At 43.9% G+C, this 26,913-nt stretch overlaps 1 protein-coding gene and 1 long non-coding RNA gene across 3 annotated transcripts; one reads left to right on the forward strand and one right to left on the reverse strand.

The window, feature by feature from the left end:
* Positions 1-1,066: 1,066 nt before the first annotated feature.
* LOC140914105 (uncharacterized) lies at positions 1,067-12,845 on the reverse strand. 2 transcript variants are annotated; one of them, XR_013636028.1, is made up of 3 exons: positions 4,955-12,845; positions 3,888-3,961; positions 1,067-1,246 (listed from the first exon to the last, which is right to left on the reverse strand). It is a non-coding gene; the product is annotated as an uncharacterized LOC140914105 (long non-coding RNA). The 2 variants fall into 2 exon arrangements; XR_012159770.1 differs by lacking the exon at positions 4,955-12,845 and adding an exon at positions 4,690-4,932.
* A 794-nt stretch (positions 12,846-13,639) lies between these two features.
* BHLHE40 (basic helix-loop-helix family member e40) lies at positions 13,640-19,839 on the forward strand. The gene is made up of 5 exons (XM_073351185.2): positions 13,640-14,051; positions 14,250-14,319; positions 14,986-15,093; positions 16,143-16,266; positions 17,314-19,839. Exons 1-5 carry the CDS (start codon positions 13,972-13,974, stop codon positions 18,165-18,167), a joined length of 1,236 nt encoding a protein of 411 aa, XP_073207286.1. The 5' UTR covers positions 13,640-13,971; the 3' UTR covers positions 18,168-19,839.
* Positions 19,840-26,913: the final 7,074 nt, after the last annotated feature.

The raw sequence follows: 26,913 nt of genomic DNA on the forward strand, positions 1-26,913 counted from the left end.
ATCATAATGGTCTCTTCTGGACTTAACCATCTATGAAATGTGAGTAAATAGGATGCTGTTTCCACGACTGAAATCTGAGGGGGCCCATTTCCATGACAATGTATCATAAGGACGTGATTCAGCAGCTTTCTAGAAATGCCACAACCTGAAAGAGGCAAAGAAGGAAGTTTTCCTTCTGTGTCTTTTTATGTTAAGAAATTAAATGACTTTGGTTCTCCTTTCAGGGAAAACAGAAACTTGGTTTAAAAGAGGAAAACCCCACAGTCCTGCCGCACTACACCTCTGCACACCCTAGCCATGCATTTCATACGTTACACTTGACCTGTTTTGATACAATAAGGTATTTTCCCCAAAATGCTAGTCACAACTTTGGCTACAGCCAGCCAACTCCTAATCTGTCTCAAAGTAACTTGAAATGGGTAATGTTTTATTTATATTTATACACATACATACATATTCTTTTACATTCCTTAAAAAAATAAGTGAATTAATGCAGCAGACGGAAGTACTCTGTCTATTTGTGGAATGGGTGTGGCATGGACATCAGCAACAACAGCTTCTCCCATGCTACTCCAAAGCTCTGTCCTGGAGCAAACGTCCATACGGGTAGGAGGATAACTGAGTCTCCATGTTTGTTCAATGGGTAAGGGTACTAAAGCAGTACAACCTGTAATAGCACATTTTGGTTTGTTTTTGCAGTTCTTGCCATTAGGAGTTTGGGTAGCACAGTGATTAGTGTGGTATAAAAAAAATACTGTAGATAGCGGATCCATTCCATTCTTATAGTTCACCAACTTTTATGCATGCTGAATGCTGTTACAGCTGAACAAGTGACTTACAGCTCTGTAAAAAGAAAAGGAGTATTTGTGGCACCTTAGAGACTAACAAATTTATTTGAGCATAAGCTTTCCTTAAGTGATCACTCTCGTTACAGTGTGTATGGTAACACCCATTGTTTCATGTTCTCTATGTATATAAATCTCCCTACTGTATTTTCCACTGAATGCATCCGATGAAGTGAGCTGTAGCTCATGAAAGCTTATGCTCAAATAAATTTGTTAGTCTCTAAGGTGCCACAAGTACTCCTTTTCTTTTTGCGAATACAGACTAACATGGCTGCTACTCTGAAACCTTACAGCTCTGCAGTCTACCACCCATTCCTCAAGCCAGCGATAACAGGCAGTTCCAGCATGAAGGATAAATGGGTCCAGTGGCCTTCTTGTTCAGGTGTCCATTCCAGAGCCGCCTTGAGGAAAATGGAGAAATAATGGTGCTTAGGGTAACTTTAACTATAAAATATTCCAGGTCTGTAACAAATGCACGGATGAGCAAGTTTACAGTCACTGTGGGATCCAGGATGAAATGAGGCCTGTCATCCATAATGTCTTCTCAACTAATTAGTACATACTCTGCACCCTAATGAGAACCTGTTCCATTTTCTAATCACTTCACTCTGCTGGTCCTTCCCTCCTGCCTTCCTGTTCAGTGCCGTTCTTTAGAAAGTTTATCTGACAAAGGGGCTGCAGTCTACTGGGCGGGGAGGGGGGAGAAGTCATGAAGAATAGCTTTGGAAACCTGATATTTAGCTGAGTGTTGTTATGTTTATAATCTTCTAATTCGGTAATAAGCCTCCAATCTCGTCTAAGCAGAATGACAAGCTTGAAATGTGCCCTCCCCCGCTCCCTTCCCCCAAGGGTTTCCAGACACAGCAGTTAGATCCTGATGGTCTCTTCATTTGTAAAGATGTTCCATAGGAAACTGCAACTGGAACATGTACTTTCCAAAAACAGCAGCAGCAAGCAGTATAATGAGAGTCTCCCTGCTAACATAAATATGAAAGCAATGCAAGGCAGCAGAGCTCACAGGGAGCAGGAGCTTCACCTTTTGCATTTTCTTTCCAGCAGAAGCCAAGTCCCTGCACTTCTGAAGGGAAAGCAAAGAAAATCTTTAACTGGCTCTTGAACAAGGAAAGAAATAATGCAAAGACTTGGAGCCAAAGCTCAACCTTAGCCTGTGCTTAGGTGTGCAATGAAAAAGTGCTGTCTGGGAGGGGAGCCCTGAAAGGCAACCTTTGTGCCACCTACCCCCACATCACCAGGATGAGAGATTTACATCCAGCAAAATCTCCATGGCTCTGGTCAGGGTCTAGTGCCGGGGAGCACGGTCTACAGGTTTCACTTAATGCACCCTCTAAGCCAGCTACCCCACATCTTCCCAAGCCTATTGCAGAGGGGAATGAATGAGACTATGTCCGAGAGCCAGCAGGCCCAGATTAACGAATGTGCACAGAGTCCCCATGTCAGAGGGAACCCAGACCACTGGATTTGGGAGGGTGGCGTTGCAACAGGCTAAACCTGAGTGGCGCTGTGACCCCATGTGCTAGGTAGCAATGCTACACATTCAACCACCTCCCCCACCAAATCTGAGTGAGTAGCATTGTGACATGGTGTGGGGGGATTCCAGTGCCACTCAGGTTTGGCCCAGGGCAGTATGTGTGTGTGGAGGGAGCGGGGCTGACTGGGCCAAATTTGAGTAAGTGACATTGTGAGGTGGCAATGCCACTCACTGAACTTTGGCCTTTGCTGTGTGAACGTGGGCTTGGTAATGGGAGTGAACGGAGCTGCTGGGCAACCAGGGTCAGGAGGAGCTGCCCTAGCCTGGGATGGGAGCGGAACTCTGAGCCAGGGGGGCATTGATCAGTGGCTAGGATGGACCTGAGAGCAGTGGATGAGGGACTGGGGCAAGCTGGTGAACTATGGGGTGAGTAGGAAGTCTTGGAAGACTGTGGGATGGAAGGCAAGTGGGGCCATTGGGAGAAAGTGGGGATGGGGGCAGGAATGTTGGGGGCTGTTGATGGTGGGGCTGAGGGGTTGGGTCTGTGATAGGCAGGATGTGTGTAGGGGGAGTGTCAGGATAAGTGGGGGCCAGTGGAGGGTCTTTGAGGTATACGCAGAGTGGAATAGGCATTAGTACGTCTGTGTGTTGGCTGAAGTATGTATGAGGTCGGGGTACTTTGCTGTGTGGCCCCTGTTCATGCCACACAAAGCTGGCAGCAGTTGAAGCAGAGCTAGAATACTGTGTGCTGCTCAGGTTTGGCCTGAGCAGCACACAGCACACTCCTCCATCATGATTCTTTAATCCAGCACTGGAGCCAGATCTTCAACTGATGTACATAAGCATATTTCCACTGCCTTTAGTGATTTATGCCAATTTACACCACCTGAGAGCCTGGCCCTGGGATCAGGTATGTGTGCTACATTTCTGATTTCTACCTTATCCCTTAAATGTTGTGCAGCGTAGGGCTCTAACAAAGATTTTCCCCTTCTAGCCCATACCAAATCCAATGTACTAGGGATGCATGTGCTTGAAGAGTATGTGAACATGTGTTTGTAAAAAATAAAGAGAGAATGAGGAATTTATTTAAATAGAAAAACTTTCTCAATCATAAAAACCTTAAGGAGATGACTAACTGATATGAAGTCGCGTGTCACTAGAGATGTTTATACTTCTGTTCTGAAAGCTATACTGAAAATATTGGGCCAGAATCTGAACTGCTGTAAACTGGCATAGCTCTGCTGACTTCAGTATAGCTACACTGATTTACCCCAGCTGAAGATCTGCCCTATTGACAATGGGGAAGATTAAGTTGTAGAAGTTGAAAAGGCATATGGGGCAACATTTTTATTAGGGGACGTAAGATGTAGCCTGTCCCAGTACTGGTGTTTAGCATATCTGCCATTTAGTACAAGCGTGCTCATTCTTAGGGCAAAATAGTTTCTCTTTAGGACTATTTTGATAGTTTGTCTTTGGTGAAGGTGACTTAGACGGATGCAGAGGAGAAGAGTGCTCTGTCAGAGAGGCCCTTCCAGCATGTAACTGCAACATACCATGCTCTGCTCCTCTTTGTTCAGACCGATCCTGCAGTATGAATTCTTCCATTTTTCCCTACTCACTTTAAATTCTGCAAAGAAGTAAATAAGTGTAAATACACAGCTTGGCAAACACAGCGTGGGCTACTGAGCCACACCTTTAAATATTTAAAAAAGGGGGGGGGCTCAAAAAAACCAAGATTAGATTTGAATGATCATAATAGCTAATTGTCTGTCTGAATTCTGCATTAACTAGCTTCCTGAGGCAGGAAAACAGCTGTTTGTCAGCTCTAAAGTTTGGTAGCACACTCAGACAAATGTTAATGTCCACCCTCAAGTATCCTATTACAAGGACGGCATCTTTTAAACCACGCTACTGTTACATAATTGTAAGTTGGTGGCTTCAGATGCAATACTATCAGTGAAGCTTAGCACTGTGAGTAAGAGGAGCCAGTATTCAGCATTGCAGAAATTAGGTTGGAATGCATTTTGCCTAGGTTAGAAATTTAGTCTCAAATATTTAAGGCAAACTGTTCAAAGGGCTCCTAAATACATATTTTGGCTCCAGAGGGAGATTTTCAAAGATAGGAAGCGCAGTTAGCTGCCCAGCTCCCAGTAAAAGTCAGGGGAAGCTGGGTGCTTCACTTCCATGTGTGCCTTTGAAAAATCTTCTTTCTAATGCAGTGGCCTGATTTGCAGATGTACTGGGCACTCAGAGTTCCCATTGACTTAAGAAGGACTGATGGATGCTTAGCAGCTCAAACTTATATTTGGTCCAAATATGATCCCTTAAAGGCACAGCCCTTCCCCTCTGACACACCCTGCACTGGGGACCAGGGAGGAGCTTGGTGTATGTCCTTCTGACAGCTCTAGCTGGCCAGGGAATCTTCTCACACCGCAGGCAGTCCCTGGAAGTGATTGCTGCCCTCTGGTTTAAGGATCCTTTATGCTACCAGAACAACATGAAGGGGCTTAAGCACAACAGAGAATTAGGTCATCTATGCATAGTGCAAAATTATTATATAAATGTAAACATGCTTATTATCTTCTTAATAATGGTAAAAAAAAAAAAAGGAACATCAGACCTAGATGCCATGTGATCCTGAATTTATGATGTCTTTTATTGTGTTCTCGCTGGCTCACAATTATACGAGTAAGTTCCAAGCACGAAAAGCCAGAGAACAGAATCTAAAAGCAGAGTTTAAAAAGAGATAAAGACAAAATCATCACTAGACAAAGACTGTTTAACTACGGGACACATACTCAACACCTGGAGATTCATGGGACTAGTACAGCATTTGTTCCAAAACCTGACAGGGTGGGAACAGAGAATTACTGATGCAGAGGCTAATTGATTTAATACGTAAAAACTCTGGACACCATATGGCCTCAGTTAGATATTGGTCCTTAGCTGTTTCTTACCAGTTGGTTGCTCATTGTTACATTCTTAAATCAAACAATCATTTTCATATCTGACCCGAGGCACCTGATGCCATCTTTGCTCAATGCTTGTAAAATGAAACATCTGTTCTCCATTTTGGCATTAGGTGAGAATTCATGTTGGGACTTTTGCTCTGTAGATGGTACATCAGTACCAGTTGCAGATGCATTAAGATCCTTGGGTCAGGGATTGTTCCACTCAAAAAGAGGTTAAAATAATTTAGCTGCTAATATAGTTATGGCCAAACTATTCTAAAACTCCATTACATAAAGTGTGAGGGGCATCATGGGTGACATTTGTCACCCATGAGTCCTTTTCTTAAGGAAACTGGGTATTAGGTTTATTTTGTTCTCCCTCCACCCCCAATTTCAATTGGTTGTAATTTCTACTTAATTATGGATCTCTTCTCCTATAGTTGGTAGTTAGATTATTCTCTTATTAGAAAACATGACTGCAGGACTTCAGCTATATCTGCATCTCAATATTACAAATGATATTGTTTCAAATCTAAGGAATATGGTGAACAAAACTGCATATAATTTTGATTACACACAAACCTACCATGAAAACTGCATACTCCATTTAGGTTCATTTAATGTTTATTCCAGAGGAATTTACAGAAACACTTACGCCGTCTCCACATCATGAGACACATCTTGTTCAGGATACAGATGGGCCATGCTGAAAATTCAAGGGGGTTCTGATCCAGGGGTTTGGTTTGTTATAGAGAAAATGACCTGTGATACTGTCTTAGATACAGATCCAAGCTACTTCAGTGATGCTGGTGTGTTCAGATCCAGATTTATTTTGTTGTTGGAGTGACCAGGAAACATAATTGTGTGTGTAGTTTGTCTGACCTAAATGTTCGCAGGAAGGAGGCCATGCATTACTAAGCACAGACAGATAACACAACTGCCACACTTTTATCCGCTGCTTTTTTCTTCCTGCAACAGTTATGCTAAATACCAGCAAATCTTTCTTTCCTCTTCCAGTGCACAGACAGCACATATAAATCAGCCATCCATGTGCATGCTTAGAAATAGTTCCCAGCACATCCAAATAGTTGCAGCCTTCATTTATAAAATCTTTTATAAGGGACATATAGTCCAGAAATCCTCTTACGGAGAGAACACAGACACCCCACGTACACACCTACAAACAGCATGGAATGTTAAACAAGTTCATATCAATACTATTCTAGAATTCTATTCCCTGTCCTCCAGTAACATCTCCAAAATGTCTCTATTCTTGCAGCACCCCATAGTTCGATCCAATCAGCTTCATTCACAAATCTGCTTCTCTGTTTACCTTGGTGACAAACTATTACAAATAGTCCTTAATGTGTCCTTGATGTTAATGATATTCACAGTACAGGCAAGTTCCACTGAACTACTGAGCAGTCATCCCTCACTTTGCTCAGGAGGTGGTGTCTGAGGTCAGGAGGGCAAGGTACGAGTGACCTGTGCCCTGGCATTCTTCTTCTTCTTAGCGTATGTGCAAGGTGGCACATGAGTAGGGTTTATCACCTAATTGGGTCCCCTGGTTAGATCATTAGCTTCCCCGGCTCAGACCGGGTATCAACGGGGAGCGTGACATGAACGCTGATCCATGCCCCCCTACCCTGGCATTAACTGGAAGGCAAACACATTGTACAGCTCTACTTGTTCCTTATTGGGTATACACACACATACACACAAGTAGCATGTTTGAAAGGCTTGCTTCAATGCTATAACCTAACCAAACTGTTACACAAACTGGGACTGCAGTTGTGCTTACCTATGTGAAGTGGAAATAATAAAAAACACTCTGAGACAGTATCCGTGCCTTATGGGGCCTCAATCCTGATTAGGGCATTTGGATGCTACTAAAATAGAAAGACTAAAAATAGTAAGAAATGAGGTCCTATGTTTATCCATAGATCTCAAAGCACTTTACAAAGTATCATCATTTCTGTTTTACAGATAGAGAAACTGAGACAAGGAGATGTTTAAGTGACTTTGCCTAACATCAAAGAGGGAGGTAGTGGCAGAACCAGGAATGTGATCCAGATCTCCTGACTCCCAGTATATGGCCTATTCACTAGACCACTCTGTCTCTCAGTGGGGAAAAGAACTCATTCTCCAGAGCAGGACAACATTCGCAGCCGCACCTGCCTAAGATTACTGCTCCTCCCACCTAGAGCCTTCCCTGCTTGAATACTGAAGAATGACCCAGGTAAGTCATAGCATTCCATTGCTTTCTTTGAAATATGAATGGGCCATCGCAGCAAGGGTAGTACAGGGGGTAATACTTTGATGCTTGAGACTATGGTTCTCCAATTCTGGTAATTCTAGCACAGGTATGGCCAAATTTACTGACCCTCCGAACTGCATACAATAATCATCAGAAGTTCGAGAGCCCGTGCTTGGGGTTTTTGCCCTGCAGGGTTGGGGGGGAGGGGTCCTCAGGGTTTCTGCCCTGCAGGGTCAGGGGAGGGGACGGGGTCTCAGGGCTTCTGCCCCTTGGGGTGCACTGGCTGGGGCACGAGGCTTTAGCCCTGCTCCTGCTGAAGTCCCAAGTGCCAGCAGGTGCCTTCTGCAGGGCCGAAGCCCCGAGACCCCCTCCCTGCTGGGCAGAAGCTCCTAGCCCCACCATCCCACTGCAGCCCAGAAGCCCCAAGCTCTCCCAAGCAGTCTGGTAGGCGGAGAATAGGGGCGCTCTGAGAGCTGCACTTTAATTGTAAAAGAGCCACATGTGGCTAACGAGCCATGGTTTGGCTACCCTTGTTCTACTACAATAAGACAGTGGTGCATGAGAAGTTACAGCGTGAAGCCAGTTGTTGAAACACTGCCAATAAAATGTGCGTGTGTGTGTATGAACTGGATTTACTTCTCACAAGACAGTACAGACAGTCAGCAAAGAAATGGTTAAATAGAACAAGCTCTGTGGATCTCCATTGTTTCTTTGCTGTATTGATTGGCCTTTTTGGCACCAGGCTGGCCATACTGTTTTGTTAAACAGTCTCAAAGTGGGCAAAAGTCTCTTATTATGAATTGTAGCATCCACAAATTTTGCCAATTCCAAATAGTTTCCTCCCATGTCACCTCCCACTAGCACATTCAATGCTGGCAAACATCTTCAGACAAAGAGAAGAACAACTTTCACTTGATTCCACTTCATGTGTTTTACTAAATGATTTCAGCTTGGAATCCTCCAGCCCATACATCACCAGCAGCAATCCACGGGTCCTTCTGTGGGAAGGATCTTGACCTAGGACATCAGAGTAGCCACGGATCTAAACCTCATTGGATTATTTTTTCAGTATTTTATCAAAGAACACAAATATCTCAGTGGTAACTGCTAGAACAATCTCATTGTATCCAAACCACAAATTAGTTACGACAGTGATCAGTGCCAAGGCAATCCTTATACATAAATAAAATGACAAACTTTTTGGATGAATCTTTTGATTCTATATTCTGTCACACTCAGCTGTGCTATTGAGGTGGTGATCCACGTATAAATGAATTGAAACGTGACCTACTTGGCTGGGTTAAATCCAAACCTTGGTAAGTACCCAAAGATGTATCAAGCAGAACTTGATGAAGAACTGTATCCAATGTTCTATGTAGTTAACCCATGTACTGCAACCGTTTACATCCATCTTGTAGACTGATGAATGTGGATTCTCATAGACTCATCCATGACAATATTGAGAAATAAATTCCTAGGTCTCGTTTTGAGAGACCAACTGAGTCACTGATCCTGAACACTCCTAAAAATGACATAATGAATGCTACATTTTCCAAGGAGTGTAACTATTGCACACTTTGGTTTCCAGTAAAACTGTCAGTACTTGATGAATGATGTTGTGCTGTCTAGCTGACAACTCCCTGTTGCCTCCCTTACCCCTTTAACATTCTTCTCACTGAAAACACTGGAGCTGAGATCTGGGACCTGCCTGCCTTGGGAAAAGAACTACCCCACCTACTGACAAAAGACCAGCCAGGGAATAAGCCTAGCTTCCGCCATTTCTGTGTAACACAGATAGGACTACCTGTTATGTTAGAATTAACCAGATCCCATATAAACCTTTACTCCTGCAGAAAGTAATGTATGTTAATTATACAGGTCCTTAGACTAGATCTATCATGTGCTGAGAGCTAGCCACTTCCATTCCCCTCCTCCTAGTCTGGATACCGTTAGCTACCAAAGGGCTTTTGGTATTTGACGTGGCTGTTCTTTAACCTCCGGTGCCAGTAACCTGAAACAAGACTGCTGGAAACGAGAGAGGGAGAGTCGGTTATTTGATTACAGCCCATGGGCACATGCCTGGCCTTCATGGGTATATTAAGTAAGAGACATTTTAAAACAAAACCTCGCTCAGTAACCTTATCGCAGGCCTGAATCCACTGCCCATCTGTTAACTCCCTGGACTCCCTACATATTCTTAAATGAGATATCAGCGCCAATGATTTGAAGAACTTTTCACCCAAAATTACCATTGCCATAATTATGGGGGAAAATGTTCCAGGGATATAGCTTCATTAACTCAACGTTGTTAGCCAGACGTCTGCACACCTGGGACAACAAAAGCCAAATCCTTTCCTGCTAAGGTATCTGTAAATAACTACAAATCCCTGTTGGACACAAGTTGTTGTTATCCTATGACATCAAATGCTCTACAACTATGATTGGAAATGCCAGATTCTCCCTTAATAGCTCTAGAAAATAATGCCATTACTTTTAACATTTCATTATAGGTTCAATCGGGCATTGTAAAAAAATCTGTCATGGAGAAATGGCTCTGCAAACAAAATCAAGGTGACAAATTAATGATTGCATCAGCCTGTGAAAGCTGTGCCAGGCACCTCAGGAAAGTGTAATTTAATTCTCCCTCAATCTAACTTGATGCCCAAGAATGTAATAACTTCATTGGGACTCTCTGTTTAGGGGGGAATCCAAAATCCTTGGCAACCACCCTTAAGGTCATCAGTGAAATCTGACACGGAGCATTGTTTGGCAAACATACCAATAGTAAAAAGGCTAAATAATGGGGGATTACCTCTGATCCTGATTTCTAGCTCACCATCCATTGCAGGAATGTACTGTCTCAAAGAACATGCAAGAGTCAAACAACAAGTGGGCATGAACTTGTCCACATATATTTGTACTTAAAACTTAGAGGAGGTGAAAAGTATTTGGCCCTGAACCAGAAGGTTAGAATTTTCCATTAGCAATCCCCTACCATAACCCTAATTATTTCTATTGTTTGATAAAGAGAAGCATGGAGAGGGGAATAAATGAAAGTACACTAGCAGCTAAAAATTATATAGCTATATCTATATATGATTTTTAAATTCCCTTAACTGTGGTACAAATAACAGCTTAGAGCTTTAAAATGAAGGATTTTAAATGCCTAATTTATTTTTCCACTTTTTATGCTATGTTTGCTTTACAAATCTCTGCTTTTAAATTAACAACAAAGTTAATTTCACTTTTGTAATAATTGTTATTGAATTTATTTAAGTACCCACTGTAGCTAACATTAATAAAAACAATTCCTGCTCTGAAGAGCTTTTGATCTAAGGCCCTGATCCTGCAAATGCTTTTGCACATGCTTTACTTTTTAGGCACATGAGTAGTCCCTTTGAAGTCAATGGGACTACTCATATACTTAAGTTTGCATGATCATGGCTGAAGAGCCCAACCCTGCAGACACTTGAAATCAGTGGCTTGATCATGATAGTGAATGCAATGCTTGGTAGAAACTGCAGGGTTGGGCTGTAAAACACAGATGAGACTATACTCAGTGAGAGAATAGTTAGCTTCAATTTGCGGTTCTCGGTCAGGAGCTATATTGTACTGTTTGGGGTGCAGACACCGCAGGGGAATTTTTCTTTCTTACAAATAAGATTTTTACGAAACCTCCTTTTGGGCCTACATTGGCCTGACAGAGTTTCATTAACTGAGTCACCTTCTACTGTAACAAGTCTACAACTCTAAACCCTTTTAGCACTTCTGCCACCACACATGCATTCAAATGACGGTCTATCCGGAAATGAACATGCCACCTTCTCTAGCAAAGATGCCATCTCCAGTCTCCCGAAAAGTACTTGCTGACCTCAGGCTCCTAGCCACAGTGACTGACACAGGACTCTCAGAGGAGATAGGGAAATCTTTGACAAACCCTGGGTGCTAAAGTTCTGTTATTACCTTATCTAGGTAAATATACCTTCTATTTGGTGCTTTGGCCTCTCCTTGTTCAGTAATGTAGCAGAGGAAATGACCACATACCTCCCCCTTCCCCAAACAAAAGGTTTGCTTTAGCAGTTACACTTCAATATAATCATCCTTAGCCTTTGCAGAACAGCTGGAAGCCAAGAGTCTCAACTGCTTAATAAAGATCAAAGAATTAAACTTCCCCAGACACCTATGAGATAGGTAAGAATGTAACTGTTTCATAGCTGGTCCTAGTTCCCAGTTATTCTGTTCCTGCTCTGGGGGAATTCAGAGGCTGCACAGGGCATTCCTGGTTCCCTGTTTAAGGCCTCGTTTATACATAAGTGTTGCTGCTTTAACTATGCTTATTCTGATTCAGCAAAGTGAAATCAGCTACACAGGTAAGTGCCTTACAATGGGTCCACACTAGGGCTTTTATTGGCATAAATATGTCAGTACAAAAATCATACATAGTTATGCTGGTAAAACTTTTTAAATGTAGATCAGGCCTAAATTACAGCAGCCTCAGCCCTGTAATTTACACTCTGCTTCCCTCTCACATTACCAGTTGTCTTAAATCAGCCACTGACCTCGACAACTGCCCCAATGGGGCACACCACTAAATCTGGTTGTTGGCTACTCTGCCTTTGCCCTTGGCTCAGCTGTAGTCCCCTCAGCCCATATCATGCCTGGGTGCTACTCTGCTCATGGCTACAGTTCACATAAAGCTCTGCACTCCTAATACCAGTTACTCTCGGTGGCATTCCCAAGCCTTGACATTTGGGCTGGGTATTCCCCACAGACTGTAGAAACGCACATGGAAGATAGTGCGGTTTGTGTCAGATTCTAGGCTGCATTTTATCAAGCCATTAGCCACTGGATTACTACAAAATACAGACTTTTTAAAGAAACCAGCTAAATTACCTGACGACACATGGCATGTTCTGTGTCTATTCCTACTGGAAAGCTGCCATTATTATGTAATGGCTCAGCTGCGGTAGCCAGCCTCTTTCAGGAGGTGGCAAAGCATTTGCCTGGGATGGCACCAGGGCCCCATGCCAGTCACCCCCCTGCTGCTTGCAGGGATTTTCAGTCAAAAGCACTCAGAAGCAGCATTTTTGGCATTTCATCTTATGAATACCTCCCCCGTTTTATCCTACTGAGCATGGAGAATCAGCTAGACACGCTGCAGTCAGGTGCAGCCGGCATGCTCTGCCTCTGCTGGTTTCCATGAACCTGGAGCGCTGCCCACACGGCTGGGAAGAACACTGCTTCAGAGGGCGCTGTCACGTACCAACGAATTAAACCAAAACACCCCTGTGACGTAGGTAATTTAGGGTTACCTTATTACCACCCCTTTTTACAGAGGGGGAAGCCGAAGCTCAGGAGAGAAAGGACGTGCCCGAGGCCAAAGAAGTTGCCTTCTGAATAGGGCAAGCCATTGGGAGGGACAGGAAAGCCTGGTTCCCATCACGCCCCGAGCCCAGCCACACCACCCTCCTCTGTGAGCTCTCCGCAGTTCTGCACCGTGGGGGCACCAGCCCCTGGCACCCCGCTTGTGTCCCTCAGACCCGCTGGGAGCGACCCCCCCGCCCGCCGCGCCCAGTCCCAGCGACCTGTGAAATCCCCAGGGGTGGGTCACACAACCCGCCTGACTCCTCTTCCCTTCTGCCTGTGCAACTCCCGAGCGAGCCCAGCCCGGCCAGCGGAGCCTGGCTGGGGGAACAGGGGAGCGAGGGAGAGGAGAGGCCGGGTCCCTGCGGAGGGGGGTGGAGGGTGACCGGACTGACCCCCCCCCCCCGCAGAGGCGGGCCGGAGAGCGCGGCGGCGGCGGCGGCCCACGAGCTCCTCCGGCGCGTCCCGGGCCAGCTCCGCGCGCCGCTGGGGACTGGGCAGCACCCGGGGGCGCGTGAGGGGAGATTCCTCCTCCTCCTCCTCGCCGGGCCCACGCGCCAGCCGCTGCGGGAGAGCCCGGCCGGGCGGAGGTGTCGCCCCAGCACGTTCCGGCTGCAGCCGCCGCCGCCCGCCCGCCCGTGTGGCCGGAGGGGGAAGGGGCGGGGGAGGCCAGCGCGTTGTCCGACACGTGAGGCTCATGTGATGGGGGAAGGCAGGGCTCTCCCGCCCCGGCACCGCCAGACGTGCCGGGAGTCACAGGGTGGAACACGTCGCGCCCGCCACCCACTCGCTCCCATTTAACCCAGCCGGCCGCCTCCCAGCGGCGCCTCAGCTCGCGCCCTGCCCCGGTGTGCTGCGCGGAGATGAGCAGCGCGTCCTGAGCCGCCCGACGCCGGTCCCGACGCCAGCGGCTTTCGCAGGGTCCCCACCACCCGCGGGGTTCTCCCCAGGAGCCGGCCGCGCACCCGGCGCTGGCTGATTTCGCCGCTTTCGGCGAGAATTAAGTTTCAGCAGAGCTCCCCAGCCCACCCCCCCCCCCTTTTGCACAAAGCCTCCCAAGCTGCAATGGAAATGATCCCCAGCGCCCAGCCCCCTCCTGCCTGCCTGGGCAAGCTGCCTGCGCTGGAGAGCACCGAGATGCCCGGGTAAGACGCCTCCTCAGCGGTGCGCTTCTTGGGGCCAGTGCGCCCTCCCCACCAAATCCACGGCCGCTGGATTTGGCTGGAGCTTCGGCTCCTTCACTGTGCCTGTGGGGATCGCTGGCATACGCATGTGTCGCGCGTGTCTCTCTCGGTGTGGAGGAAATAATAATAACCCATCGCATTTTTATGTCATTTGTGCAGGCTGGCCTTTTCTCACATGTATCAAGTGTACAAGCCCAGGAGAGGGTTAAAAAGAAGTGAAGACAATAAGGTAAATGGAGGACTTGCGGAACCTTTGCATTCTTAGTTAACACCTGGCCATTAAAAAAAGTTGTATGCGTTTGTGTCTGTTCTGATTTGTTTTAAATCTGCTTTTCCATAAAGCTCAACTAAGATTTAACCTTTATAAGGACAGATTTCAGAGTAGCAGCCGTATTAGTCTGTATTCACAAAAAGAAAAGAAGGACTTGTGGCACCTTAGAGACTAACCAATTTATTTGAGCATAAGCTTTCTTGAGCTTCCGATGAAGTGAGCTGTAGCTCACGAAAGCTTATGCTCAAATAAAATTGGTTAACCTTTATAAAATTTGCTGTGGGATTTAGGAGGGGCTGTTTTAACAGCAGACAGTCTGAATCAAAGTTGTTGGGGTTTTGTTTTTTGTTTTTGGGTTTTTTTTGCTCTGAGACTGTTGTACTTGTACCTCTTGTCCATGAATCTGAGGCTCAGAAGGTGGGAGGGGAATATATTTTTTCATTAATTTAATAATTCTTATGACAGAAAATCATTCAGTTAGTAGCTGCTACACATAATACATTTTGGGTACCCAACAGCTTGAGTTCTAGTTTTATTTCTAGATCTCCTTTTACCTGTGTGTCTATCCATGGTGCTAGGATGTCATGTGTCTTGTCTGATTTGCTCCTTTCCTTTGGCTTCCAGGAGACCTATAAATTGCCCCACAGACTGATAGAGAAGAAGAGACGTGATAGGATTAATGAGTGCATTGCCCAACTGAAAGATCTCTTACCAGAACATCTTAAACTTACAGTAAGTGAAAATCTGGCTAATATCCAAACTCCTCTTCGTTTTGGGGATGGGTGTTGGTTAATGGATTTCTGTGCAGGTAGATGTGCCATCTAGAGGTTTCTTCTGAGCACTGCAGATCACAGTGGAAAAGACTGCGATTTGGGCAGGTTTGCCACTTGGATCAGTCTATTACTATTGGATTTCTTTCCAGATACTGTGAATTTCTAAACAGTGCATGTCGGTGGTGGTGGTGGGGTGATATGAATTGAACTGCTGCAATGTGAAAATAAACCCTCATGTAAAAGTGATTATTGTGGGCTTGATTTGAATGTGAGGGATTTGGGATTTTCCATTTGAGCCACTGAAAAAGTTCCATGTTGCTCTTTGTGAAGTTTTACTGGGTTCCATTTATAAGTTGATCCCTAATTATCTGAGAGTCAAGTCCTTTTAGAGTTGTTTCCATGCTACCTGTTTTTGGTATTTGAAAGGATTCTCTGCGTTCTTGTTTTGCGACAGATGTTAAGGACTGCAACTTCTGCTTCTCTAGTGTGTGTGAGGTGCTTTGTTTTAAAAAGAATAAAGGCTTAGGTGCTTGATTAAAATTAAAAGAAAAAATACCTGCAGAAGTTTATGGGGAAAGCCGCTTTGGCTGACATCCTGCAGGACTCCCCTCTCCTGTCACCATTCAAAAGAAACCCTTTGACTGGATTCCCCTGTGTTAAGGTCATGATGCCAGCAGGGGCAGCAGAACAGATAAAATAAAATACTTGTCTGAGAGCTATGCAGTTGGTCCTAAAATACCCATAGGATGTAACTGTATCCTTCTCTGCAACCTTCCCTTTAAAAAAAATTTAGTTTACATAATATGTGGATCAGATTCCAAATGTTACGATTTTTGCTCAAAATCAGTCAGAGAAATGTCATTGAATAAAGACACCATTTTTAACCCTGTCTCCCAAATTGCAACTGTTTTTTCTTTTTTCATTTCACAAGGAATTAGAAAACTTTTTAAGATTCCTTGAAGCGTGACCGACTCTAGGATAAGTACTAACCTGCCCATTTGTTTCCAGACTTTAGGTCACTTGGAGAAGGCTGTAGTTCTTGAACTTACCTTGAAGCATGTGAAAGCACTAACTAATCTCATTGAGCAGCAGCAACAGAAAATAATTGCTTTACAGAATGGTTTACAAGCTGGTGAGTGTTCAAGTCATGCTTGTATCATGTGAGAACCCTAGACTGTCTCATGATCTTACTTTCAATATCTTTGAAATACTGGCTTCTTATGACACTTAGTTTGGGAGGTGGTAGGAGTAAGTTTGTCTTTTTTCATTTTTATTTAGCACACATACCTCGCTTTATGTGCATGTGAATTTATGAAAAAGATGCCTTTCATCCCTCTATTTAGTTAATTTATAACTAGCTGTTATTTTAATATAGTTTTAAATTCAACTTGATTCTAGCTATTTTATTTTATAGTACAATTTTGCTGTGAGGGCCTGATCCAAAGCCAGTGGGGTTTAGATCAGGCCCTGATTTTTTTTCATCCTTAAATATGAAAACATCTCTCTTACATGCTCTTTTTGGTTTCTCCGTAAGCCAGTTAGTGCATGCTTTTCAGCATGGGTAGGAACTATCTAAAGGCCCACAGTGTTTTACATCTGTTTCCTCCTTCCCCTCTCTTTGTGACATTTACTTGAGTCTGGCAGGCTAAAACCAGCTTTTCTAAAAAGGCTGCTACTGCTTTAACAGCCACTCGATATGCAGTAGAATTACACAACCAAACCCAATGTCACTTCCCAAAGTTTAGACCAAATCCCCCTTGGTGTATGCAGTTAATGAGGGATACATTGGACCCTTCATACCCAATTTTCATTAGCTGCAGTGGAGCCAGATTTGCAAGATGACTTTGGAACTGATGTCTTTCAGAGGAGATGCCAGGGTTGATTCGCTGTGCTGCCTTTTTCTGTTTTCTCCTTAAACTCTAGTGTCTGTTGTGGTTGCCACGTATAACGAGTATAAGATCAAAAATGTGTTTAAAGACTCACTGTTAGAGGGAGGTTATAAAAATGGGTGTTTAAAGTGACTGTGTTGTACAGTAGAATTCATTTGTCTAGCTGTTTTGTAACAGATACTTAATGTGGAGATAAAATTTCTTCCTCTCCCCAGTGCACCTTAATGATATTAATGAAACTATTTAGCTCTCTGTTAATTTTTAATTTCTTTCTGTTAATGTTTCCTCAGGTGACTTGTCATCAAGAAATCTTGATACCAGCCAGGAAATGTTTCGATCTGGTTTCCAGATGTGTGCCAAGGAAGTGCTGCAATACCTGGGAAAGCATGAAAACACCAGGGATCTGAAATCTTCCCAGCTGGTCAGTCATCTGCACCGAATGGCCTCTGAGGTCCTCCAGGGCGGAGCCAGCCGAAAATGTGGAGATGCGCCCCCGAAAACAGTGGACTTGAAGGAGAAGTCTGGCTCTTTGCCCAAAACTGCTGAGGGTTACGGCAAGAACTGTGTGCCTGTTATACAGAGGACTTTCGCACATTCCAGTGGAGAGCAGAGTGGGAGCGACACAGACACAGACAGTGGGTATGGAGGAGAGCTGGAGAAAAGTGACTCAAACGCCGATCAACAGTATTTTCAAAAGGATACGGGACTCAACTATGCCATGCAAGAGAGAATAAGCTCTATTAAGCAAGAGACTGAGGACCCACCAGCCAAAAGGACCAGGATGGAAACTTCAGAAGACGAAGGCCATTTTAGCAGTGATCTGATTGGCTCTTCAAGTAGCTTTTTGGGCCCTCACCCACCTCCTTTGTGCCTGCCTTTTTATTTGATCCCACCATCCGCAACTGCCTATCTGCCTATGCTGGAGAAGTGTTGGTACCCGACTTCCATGCCCGTCTTGTACCCAAGTCTCCCAGCCTCTACTGCAGCACTTTCAGGGTTAATGAGCCCAGATAAAATCTCTCCATCTCTCCTCATGCCTCAGAGACTTCCTTCTCCACTACCAGTCCATTCCCCTATGGACTCCTCAGCTCTGCTTCAAGCTTTGAAGCAGATTCCTCCTTTGAACCTGGAAACCAAAGACTAAGCACAGTGTGACCATTTTCTTTTTCTTTTCTTTTCTTTTACGTTTGAGACTCTTTCAGTTTCATATACCGGCTGGACTGAGGTGTGGGGATAAGGTTCACTGAGACTAGGAAGCGAAATCCACTTTTCTCTGACTTGTCAGATAGCGTGGGAAAGGATGAAGGAAGCACCCAGGTTAGCCATTCGGGGGAGTTTAAAGGAAAAAAAAACAAAAAAAAAAGTTTTCTTTGTGCTTTACCCTCCCCATCTACAGAGCAACAGCTGACTTAGTCAGTGAGGATTATATTTCAAAGCTGTGAAAAATATTCCATTAGGCAGATTTAGGTTTTAGGGTCTGTGAATATAAAAATATGGTACTTCTTATGAGGGCTTTTCAAAGCAAAGACCCACTGCCAGATTTGTTGCCCCACCCATTTGCCAGCATTTGAAATGATACACACATGCACCGCAGTTGAAGCATTGGTGTTAGTCCCACTAAAAAGATTCAGAGTAGCAATCACTGGTTGGTGATGCACAGTCAGTGGTTCAGGGAGATTGAAGACAAGTTTCCACACCTCTGCTGAACGTTTAAAAAACAAAATGAATAAAATGTAGATGCTGCTTAGAAGCTTTACATGGTGTACTTCTAATTAATAAATTAACATGCATCCCTTTCTGTAATGCAAGCTGCTAGTTGGGGCAGGGGAAGGTGAAAATATCCCCATGGATCCCTTTGCTTGTTGCACCTAACTGTAGACCACTCTTTTACTGCTACTGTACAGGTGTCTCTGGGTCTAGTGTATCTGAAAGCAAAATGGTTAAAAAGCCACATCAATGGGGGAATGGCCAGCAGCTGACTGTTTCACTCCTGGGCCAAATCCAGAGCTCTTGTAACAGGGTGAGATTCAATTGGAGTCAACAGAGTTACACCCACTGAATTGGCCCCCTTGAGTGCCTTTGAGAATTCAAAACTGTTTTGTTTTGTTTTTCAAAGGAACCTAATCCCAGTGGGATTTGGGTGCCCAAATCTCTTAGGATCCTCTGAAAACCCTGGTCCAAATTGCTATTTTAAATAGAGTTAGAATTTGTGACAATTTCCCTGTTAACAAATCTTAGAACTATTCGGGCCTGTGCAGTTGCTTCAGTGATGAACACTGTGTCCAGTTAGGCTTTAAAAGAAACTAACTGCAATAAGCAGTGTGGTTTTTTTTCTGTATTAATTTTGAGAAATTGTTTCCAGAGTAAATGTCATATAGATTCTCATTTCATTCTACCATTGCACCAGTTGTTAAGATGCACTGTGCTTGATTGCAGATTGTTCTCATGTTTATTTTATTGTTGTGGGGTTTTTTTTTTGGTATACAGTTGTTGCCTTTATTTGTAAAATCTTGTTATAAATATATCTGTATATATAAAATATATATATTATATAAATATATCAAAGAGTTTCAGAGGTCTATTATTTGTATAACTACTTGAGCATAAAGAAGTGAGAAATATGAATGTATTCCTGATTTGGGGTTTTTGTTTTTTGAAGAGGTTTTGTTTTGTTTTGTTCTCTAGGGAGGGATACAGTGTTTATATTTTGGAGCCTTCTCAAAGGTGGGGTGTTGTAAATATTTTTATCTTGAGTAAATGTTAAGTAGTTGTTTTTAAAATACTGAATAAAATAATTATTTTCCTGTGGAAGATAAGGCTTTGCCTCTTGTTCTTTGAAATACTTGATCAATGTCGTTCCATGTGACCTGATCCAGCAATCAAAATGGCGTGCCATGTGGGCTTAGCACTCTGCCTGTGGGGAAGAAGTTGCGGAATCAGGGTCTTAGTTATCGCTGGTACAACCTTGCTGGAATCAATGCCCAAAGTCAGCCAAGGGAAAAATGTGGTCCATTATTATTGTAGTGTGGGATTTTTCATTTAATTTATTTCATTTTTATTTTTACCTCTTGATCTTTTCAACTTTAAAGAGTGGCCTGTAAGGGAGACCATGTTGGGTTTGTACCTTTACTTCATTTAGGTTTGTTTCTTTGTTATGTATCTAGAAAGTCTGAAAAGCTTTGGGTTTTATATATTACACACACACACACACACACACACACAGGAAGAGAGAGGATTCCTGTGCTTTTTGTTCCATTAGAAATTCAGGTCTTGTCTGCTCTACAATAGCTCTCTAGCTGCCATAGAATGTTGCTAATCACAAGGGCCACATCTTCACTGAAGATCCAGGCAAAGAGGGGAATCTTCTGTGTGTGAATCTCCCCCTTCCGTCTGAAACACGCCCTCAGCCACCTCCAGATCCCCTTGCCCTTCACCTGGATGCAGTGTAGGAATCTCTCCAGTCTGTGCCGAAGGAAAGACTGCGTCGGCCTTTGATGAGGACTGTCTGGGTCAGGAGTGTGGGCAGAGGTGGGTACAGGTTTCCCTACTGCAGCCCAATGGAAATAATTCAGTCTGGGGCTTTATTTTCTATCCTCCATCCTCTGGGATCCCAGGAGTAGCTGTAGCCAGTGGGGCACGCAATGGAGCTGTATGGCCAGAGAATTGCTGGGTTGAGGACCTACTGAGGGGATGGTCTAAAGCTATTGTGGAGGCACTAGGCCTACATGCAGATGGCTCTAGGCCTCTACAGGTCCCTGGGGAATTAATCAGGTTTGCGGCCAGGCACTGTGGTCTTTGCCATAGGAGGCAAACCCCAGCTTCTCAATGGGATGATGCAAGGCAGAATCTCTCCAAGGGGATCCTCAAGGAGATTTCTCACCTCAAGTCCCCTCAAATGGGTTTTTCTGTGGGAAAGGGGTGCTCTAGGCCTTAACAACTACATGAGAGAAGGATGGTTCTGTTAAAGATTCAACAACCCCTTCAATTAGTGTGTGGGATATCACAACAAACCTCTCTAAGACATACCAGAAGCCCTCCCCAAAACCAGGCAGGCCAGACTTGACACGTGTGATATTTCTAAGCTAAACAAGAAAAAAATCCCCACCGCTCCTTGGACCTTTATCTATTGTCAAGAAGCCAAAAAAGGGCATAGCTCAAATTTTAAACAACCCCTTTGTAGGGGACCTTAAGCCTCTCATTAGAATATAGCAAGCTGCTAAGTTTACCTTTCTAATTAGAACTAGCCTTAGCTCTGTGTTTGGAGCTTCACAAAGAAAAGAAACATACCACAGCCTGCCCCATGAAAGGAAGAAGAGACACACTCTGGTGTTTGTACTTCACCAGGAGTTTTGTTGCAGGGATTTCCCATGCTGGCCAAGCTAATGCTCCAAGGGACCCCTATGTTAAAAATGAAAGCGCTCTGTAGCATTGGTGTGAGCCACTGTAGCTTTTAGTGTCTGGGCTATTCACGTAGCACATATGGCAGGCAGCTGCTCTTTTCGGTAAGTGCTAGTTGCTCACGTGGGGACTGATCCTGCTGCCGTTGGATGTCAATGGCAAAACTCCCTTTGACTTAAATGGGTGTTGGGTTGGCCCCTTGGTCATGCGAAGGGTCGTATACACGTGTGCTGGCTCGGGAACTAGCCCGGCCCATTTTCCATGCCCCTCCCTCAGGTCGTGGTGCATGCCCCCAGCGTATTAGTTGGGTGAATCTGCTGATGTGCTATGGAGGGATTCTGGCTGGCTGCGCAAATCTCACCCTAGGCTGCCTGTGCTTGGTTTGTGGCTGCTACACCCATAACCCTGTCCCTCCTTTGCCTGGGGCCCAGGCTGGACCTGAACCCCAAAAGGAGGAGGCACCTGCTTAATTCTGCCAAGAGTTTCACTGTTGTTTGAACTACCTTTGTAGCTAACGCTGAAAAATCTGATGAGTATTTTCTAATATCACCAAATAAGTCTGGGCAGTCAAATTTATTTATTTAAAACCTGCACCTTTTGTTTACATCTCATAGCAGATCAGCCACAGGTAACAATATAGAAGCTTTGGGTTTTTTTGCAAAGTGAAGATGACACCAAGCCTTTTCCAAAGGCAAATTGTTGAAGAAAGCAGATGGGTTTTGCACTAAAGGTTTGTTCAGGGGGGAGGGGAAGGGGTGGCTGAAAGGCGGAAAGTACATGTATTAATGTAGAGTATGGGACCCCGAGATAGATCATTTATTGTCTGTCCTTAATTACTTTGTGAACATTGGAAACAGTGGGCTAGCCCATCAGCTGGCACAATCAACGGTGCTATGTCAATTTACACTGGCGGATGAGCTGGCCCAATTTCTCTAATGGGTTTGTGGCATGCCATGCCATTCATTGTTGCAGGAAATCTTTAATAATTTACTCTGAAATGAATGTGTGTGTGTGTGTAAATGGTGAACTGGCACATTAACATTCATGACTAAATGACAATTGTGTTGTATTTTTAAGATCCTTACCATGCAGGAGGCCCAGGAAGGCTGGTTAGAAGGTGGATTTGTGAAGGCCCCAAACTGGGGTAGTGCGTAACAACAGTATCTCACAGCATCACCAACCCGAACAGTACAGGCCCTAAAGGTGAACAGTCAGGTATATTATGGCGGTTCCTCTTTATTTATCTGGGGAACTCACACTCTCCACGATGTTTATTTATTTTAATTAGAGACAAATCCTGCTCCTATTGTAGTCACTGGCAAAAGTCCTACTGATTTAAGTGGGACCAAGGTTTGACCCCCAATATACTAAATTCTCAACACTTCAAGTTGTTGGTAGATTTACAAGGCTATCACTTCGAGCTTAGCCTTTTCCACCATCTTTACCCTTTGCTGGTAGCAGGACACACAGAGACTTTCTCTGCAGGAAACTGGCACACATATGAGTATAAACATAGGTGCAGGATATGCCCTTTGATAGCAAGGACATGGCTGTTGTGGGGAAGTTTCCCTCGTGGTACAGGTCAAAGCCAAAAAAGCAAAACTGAAGGGGTGACTTTCCATTGGTGGTGGAAGGTGCAAGAGTGTGGCCTAGTGGAAAGTCCTTAGACTGTAAGCACTTCAGGGCAGGGATTATGTCTGCCTCTCTGGCAGTAAATCATCTAGTACAATGGGGCCATGGTCCTGATCTGTGCCTCTGGGCATTACTCTTATAATAATAACAAAGGTGACTTAGAGTTAGCTCTCCTGGCTTCAGTTCCTGTCCCTGCCACTGATTTTCTATATGATCTTGGGCAAATCACTTCAGCTGTGCCGGTTCCTCTGTCTGTAAAATGGAGGTGATAATACTGACCTCCCTCAGAAAAGAGGCGTTGCGCGTGGCTGATGTTTATCAAGTGCTTGGAGACCCTGTGAATGTGAAAAGCGTTATGTAACTTACAACTCAAATGTATAAGCTAGATTGCCTTAGAGCTCCTGTATGTGTATTGCCTTAGAGCATCCTTCACTTTGCTGCATCATTCATCCAAGGTGCCCTGACGATAGAAGCAGACATTTCATTATGTTTCATTTCCATTTAAAAAAACCCAAACCCTACAACATTCAATTTTAATGGAAGAAAATCCTAGAGCAAGCAAGGGAATACTGAAACTGAGGCTACCAGACTGTGATGGGGTGCTTTGCTCAAGTCTCTGCACTCACACTGTTCAGACAGGGTGTGTTGAGTTCCCCTGACTTGTTTTCATGGTCTCACCCAGCTCTGACCTGCCTCAAATGTTGACACAATGTCACGTTTCCGACTGCAGTCTTTCATGTGCAGCCTGAGGCTAAATACGGCTGCTGGTTCCTGGAAACAGACGTGCCTGGCACCCTTTCAGTAGAAACCCGATCCTCATGCAGGCTTGGCACAGCAGCTGAATAACACAGCAATAACTCTTTCAGCAGCATTTCAACCCATAAATAAGGCTTCCCAAGCAAACTCCTTGAAGCGCAGCAAGACGTGAACAAGGATTTAAAAAATAAATCAAATAAAATCAGAGTGCATAAAAAGCGAATAAGCCAGGATTAAAGTGTTAGAAGGAACCTGCAGAGATACAGAACCTGATCTGATAAATATAACTGTAGGATTATCTCTTTGGTGTTAAAAAAGGAAGTAAATCATGTAGAATTTTATAAATGTCCTGGTAACATTTTACCCTAACAGCTTTGTAAAGGTAAACCAGTAATCTTCCTGAAAAGGAGATGTATTCCAATCCAGAGCAAGCTGGGGTAATTGAGAGACTCATAATTTTAGCTTTTCACCACCTGTTTGGAAAGCTACTATAACTGAATGCTATGGGCCTGGATGGTTTTTAGAGGCATGTACTCTGGGAACTGCTTATACTTCGCATCGTGCATGGGCCTCAGCCTAAAATAATCTGCAACGATGCACATTTTTTGCTGCGATTTTTTAGAATTCAGGTTTTTTAAAATCTGCTGTGACTTTTCAGGAATATGCACGTTGAATAGTAAACAAGCCCCTTGTCCCCAGAATCAGCATCTCTGTCTCTTTCTTACACTGTGGTGGGGGGATTTCTCTTCCCCCACAGGCTGTGGCATGGACACTGCAGCACCCTTCTGCTTTGTCCTCTCTTTCGTCTGTGAAGCGTGTCGTTGCATGTGTTTACAAATGCAAGGCATTGCAAGATCCCTTGAACTGTGTCCTAGTACAAGCGGCTTTGAAACAAGAAGCACGTTGTCATGGCATGTTCCAGGCCAGCAGCACTAGACTGAACCAGATAATTGCTGTTTCTGCTTTAGCTGTTTCATTGTATAAAGAATGGTGGGTCGTGCAGCAAGCCTTTTTCCCCTTAAGACTCTTATGGGGCTATTCTAACTTTAACCATCCAGGGGGAGAGGCATGCCCTGGAAATATGTATGAGTGTGTGTAAGACCTTTTATCCTTTTATTATATACTGCCAGTTCAAATCTAGCCCTGAACAGTTGTGACAGAAAACTGTCACCATCTCTGGGCTGTTGAGTGACTTATATGAAGTTAGTTTGTTGGTCCCAGGCCATGTAACAGTAGCTGTTGGATTCAGTGGACCCCCAGCCACGTGACACAGGATATTAACTTTTTGTAATGCTGACTCATGTCATGTGACTGGAGCCAAGAAATCTCTCTATTACCAGCCCACCTGTGTTTTATACCTTTATCACAGGCCAGCTTTAACTAGCTAATCTCACTCTGTAGTTGTTTTAATCACACTTTTTATCATAGTGCCTGAGTAATTCTCAATGAGGGGCAACTGCCTGAGTAAAACCACCAAACGGGTGTAGAGCCTGATCAACCCCCTCACGCTTAAAGCTCAGGGTTGAAGCACGTTGATTAGAGCAGAGAGAGGAAGCATGTACTGCAGCTGTCTACCCAATATACCTGTTCTGTGGGTTAATGCAGCCTTTCAGTCTTTATGGCTGTCAAGCCAGCACTTTTTAGGGGTGTTACATTCCTGTTTACCTTCTAAGAAAACAAGGAGTACTATTCCTTTTTGCTTTTGTTTCTTCCTTTTTGTTTCTTTTCTTGGGTGCATTTTGCTTCCTGTCACTCCACAGAGCCAGCTAGTACACGTAGACACAATACGTTTGGAAAGTCTGACACATAACAGTACTTGTAGATATCAGCTTTATTAAAAAAGGAATTGCAAAAAAAGGAGGCAAGCTAGGAAGGATTTAGCAGCACAGGCTGGCTGATGGAAAAGCAAGGCCTTTAGGGCTAGCTTGCCATAAGCAACTACAAGTGTTTTCCTAAAAAAGAGACTGCAGCTTTTTGAATTTATAACCAAAGCAGCATAATCCTTAATCAGCTTGATGAACTAACATTCTGTCCAGGATCTAGGCTGCCGAGAGTCTTACGCTATTCTCCTTGTTAAAGTTAGAGCTGGTCTGTCTATCTTTTCCTCCAGAATCTATTGAACTTCTAGATCATTTGGATCAGTCTGAGGATTGTTTGTTTGCCCTGGACTTTTTGAAATCACACACACCTCTGCAAAATGGGTGTAGCAGGCTACCGCATCAGAATCCACTCCCTTTGCACTGATAAAAATGCCTCTGGTGAAAAACACTGGAGACTCAGGCCCTAAATCTTGCAGAATTTGGATTGCTGGGAAAGGTTTAATACCATGAATTTTATCAACCTTCCCTGACCATCACTTCCCATTTCATTATTCAGTAAATGATGCATAACCTGACATTTTATCATTTTCCAAACAACAGCTCCAGGCAAAAATGGTGACAAAAAGAATGCCTAGTATTTGTGGCCTTTGACCTCTTATTAACTACAGTGAATAAATATTATTCCCTGTGTGATCCAATTTTGCCTTTCCTTTAGGAATGGGTCTCAGCATATGACATTGTTGAAGATCTTGCAACCATTTCCTTTACTAAGTTCAAGAATTTAAACTTAGTTATCATTGGCTCTGGTAGAGTGCCAAATATAGACAAAGAATGATTTGTTCTAGTTTGAAAGCGACTGATGATGATGAGAGCTGAAATATTATGTATCCTTGTTACGGAGAATCCAGATGTGCTTAGGTTACATTGTCATATCAGTGACTGCTATTTGCACTTTGGTCTGAGAATGTATGTGATGCTAACATGTATCTGAGAATCTTTTAAAAGATTTAGCGCTTCTATTCCAGACATCTAATCCTTAATTAGGTTGTGTTTATATTAAAGGTGTTTTCAAATTGCTACATCTAGAGTTTAGAAACGGGACAGTCTACTTTTCACTTAAGATATTGATTTAGAGTATTATAAATGGTCCACAATGACACTCATCATAAGTGATTATTGTACAAAATATATAAGTAATTGTGAAATTAGTGTCATTTGGTATTAGATGTGACCCACAGGCATATGTAACAGCACTTTGACAGATCCTAGATGGATAAATAAGTG

This window comes from Lepidochelys kempii, chromosome 7 (assembly GCF_965140285.1).
Source record: "Lepidochelys kempii isolate rLepKem1 chromosome 7, rLepKem1.hap1, whole genome shotgun sequence".
Lineage (NCBI taxonomy): Eukaryota > Metazoa > Chordata > Testudines > Cheloniidae > Lepidochelys > Lepidochelys kempii.

Bases quoted from the DNA above. Each gene is read 5' to 3' on its own strand.
- BHLHE40 (XM_073351185.2), top strand. From the start codon at position 13,972: ATGGAAATGATCCCCAGCGCCCAGCCCCCTCCTGCCTGCCTGGGCAAG. The intron at 14,052-14,249 runs GTAAGACGCCTC...TCATTTGTGCAG, and splicing joins GAGAGCACCGAGATGCCCGG to GCTGGCCTTTTCTCACATGT. The intron at 14,320-14,985 runs GTAAATGGAGGA...TTTGGCTTCCAG, and splicing joins AAAGAAGTGAAGACAATAAG to GAGACCTATAAATTGCCCCA.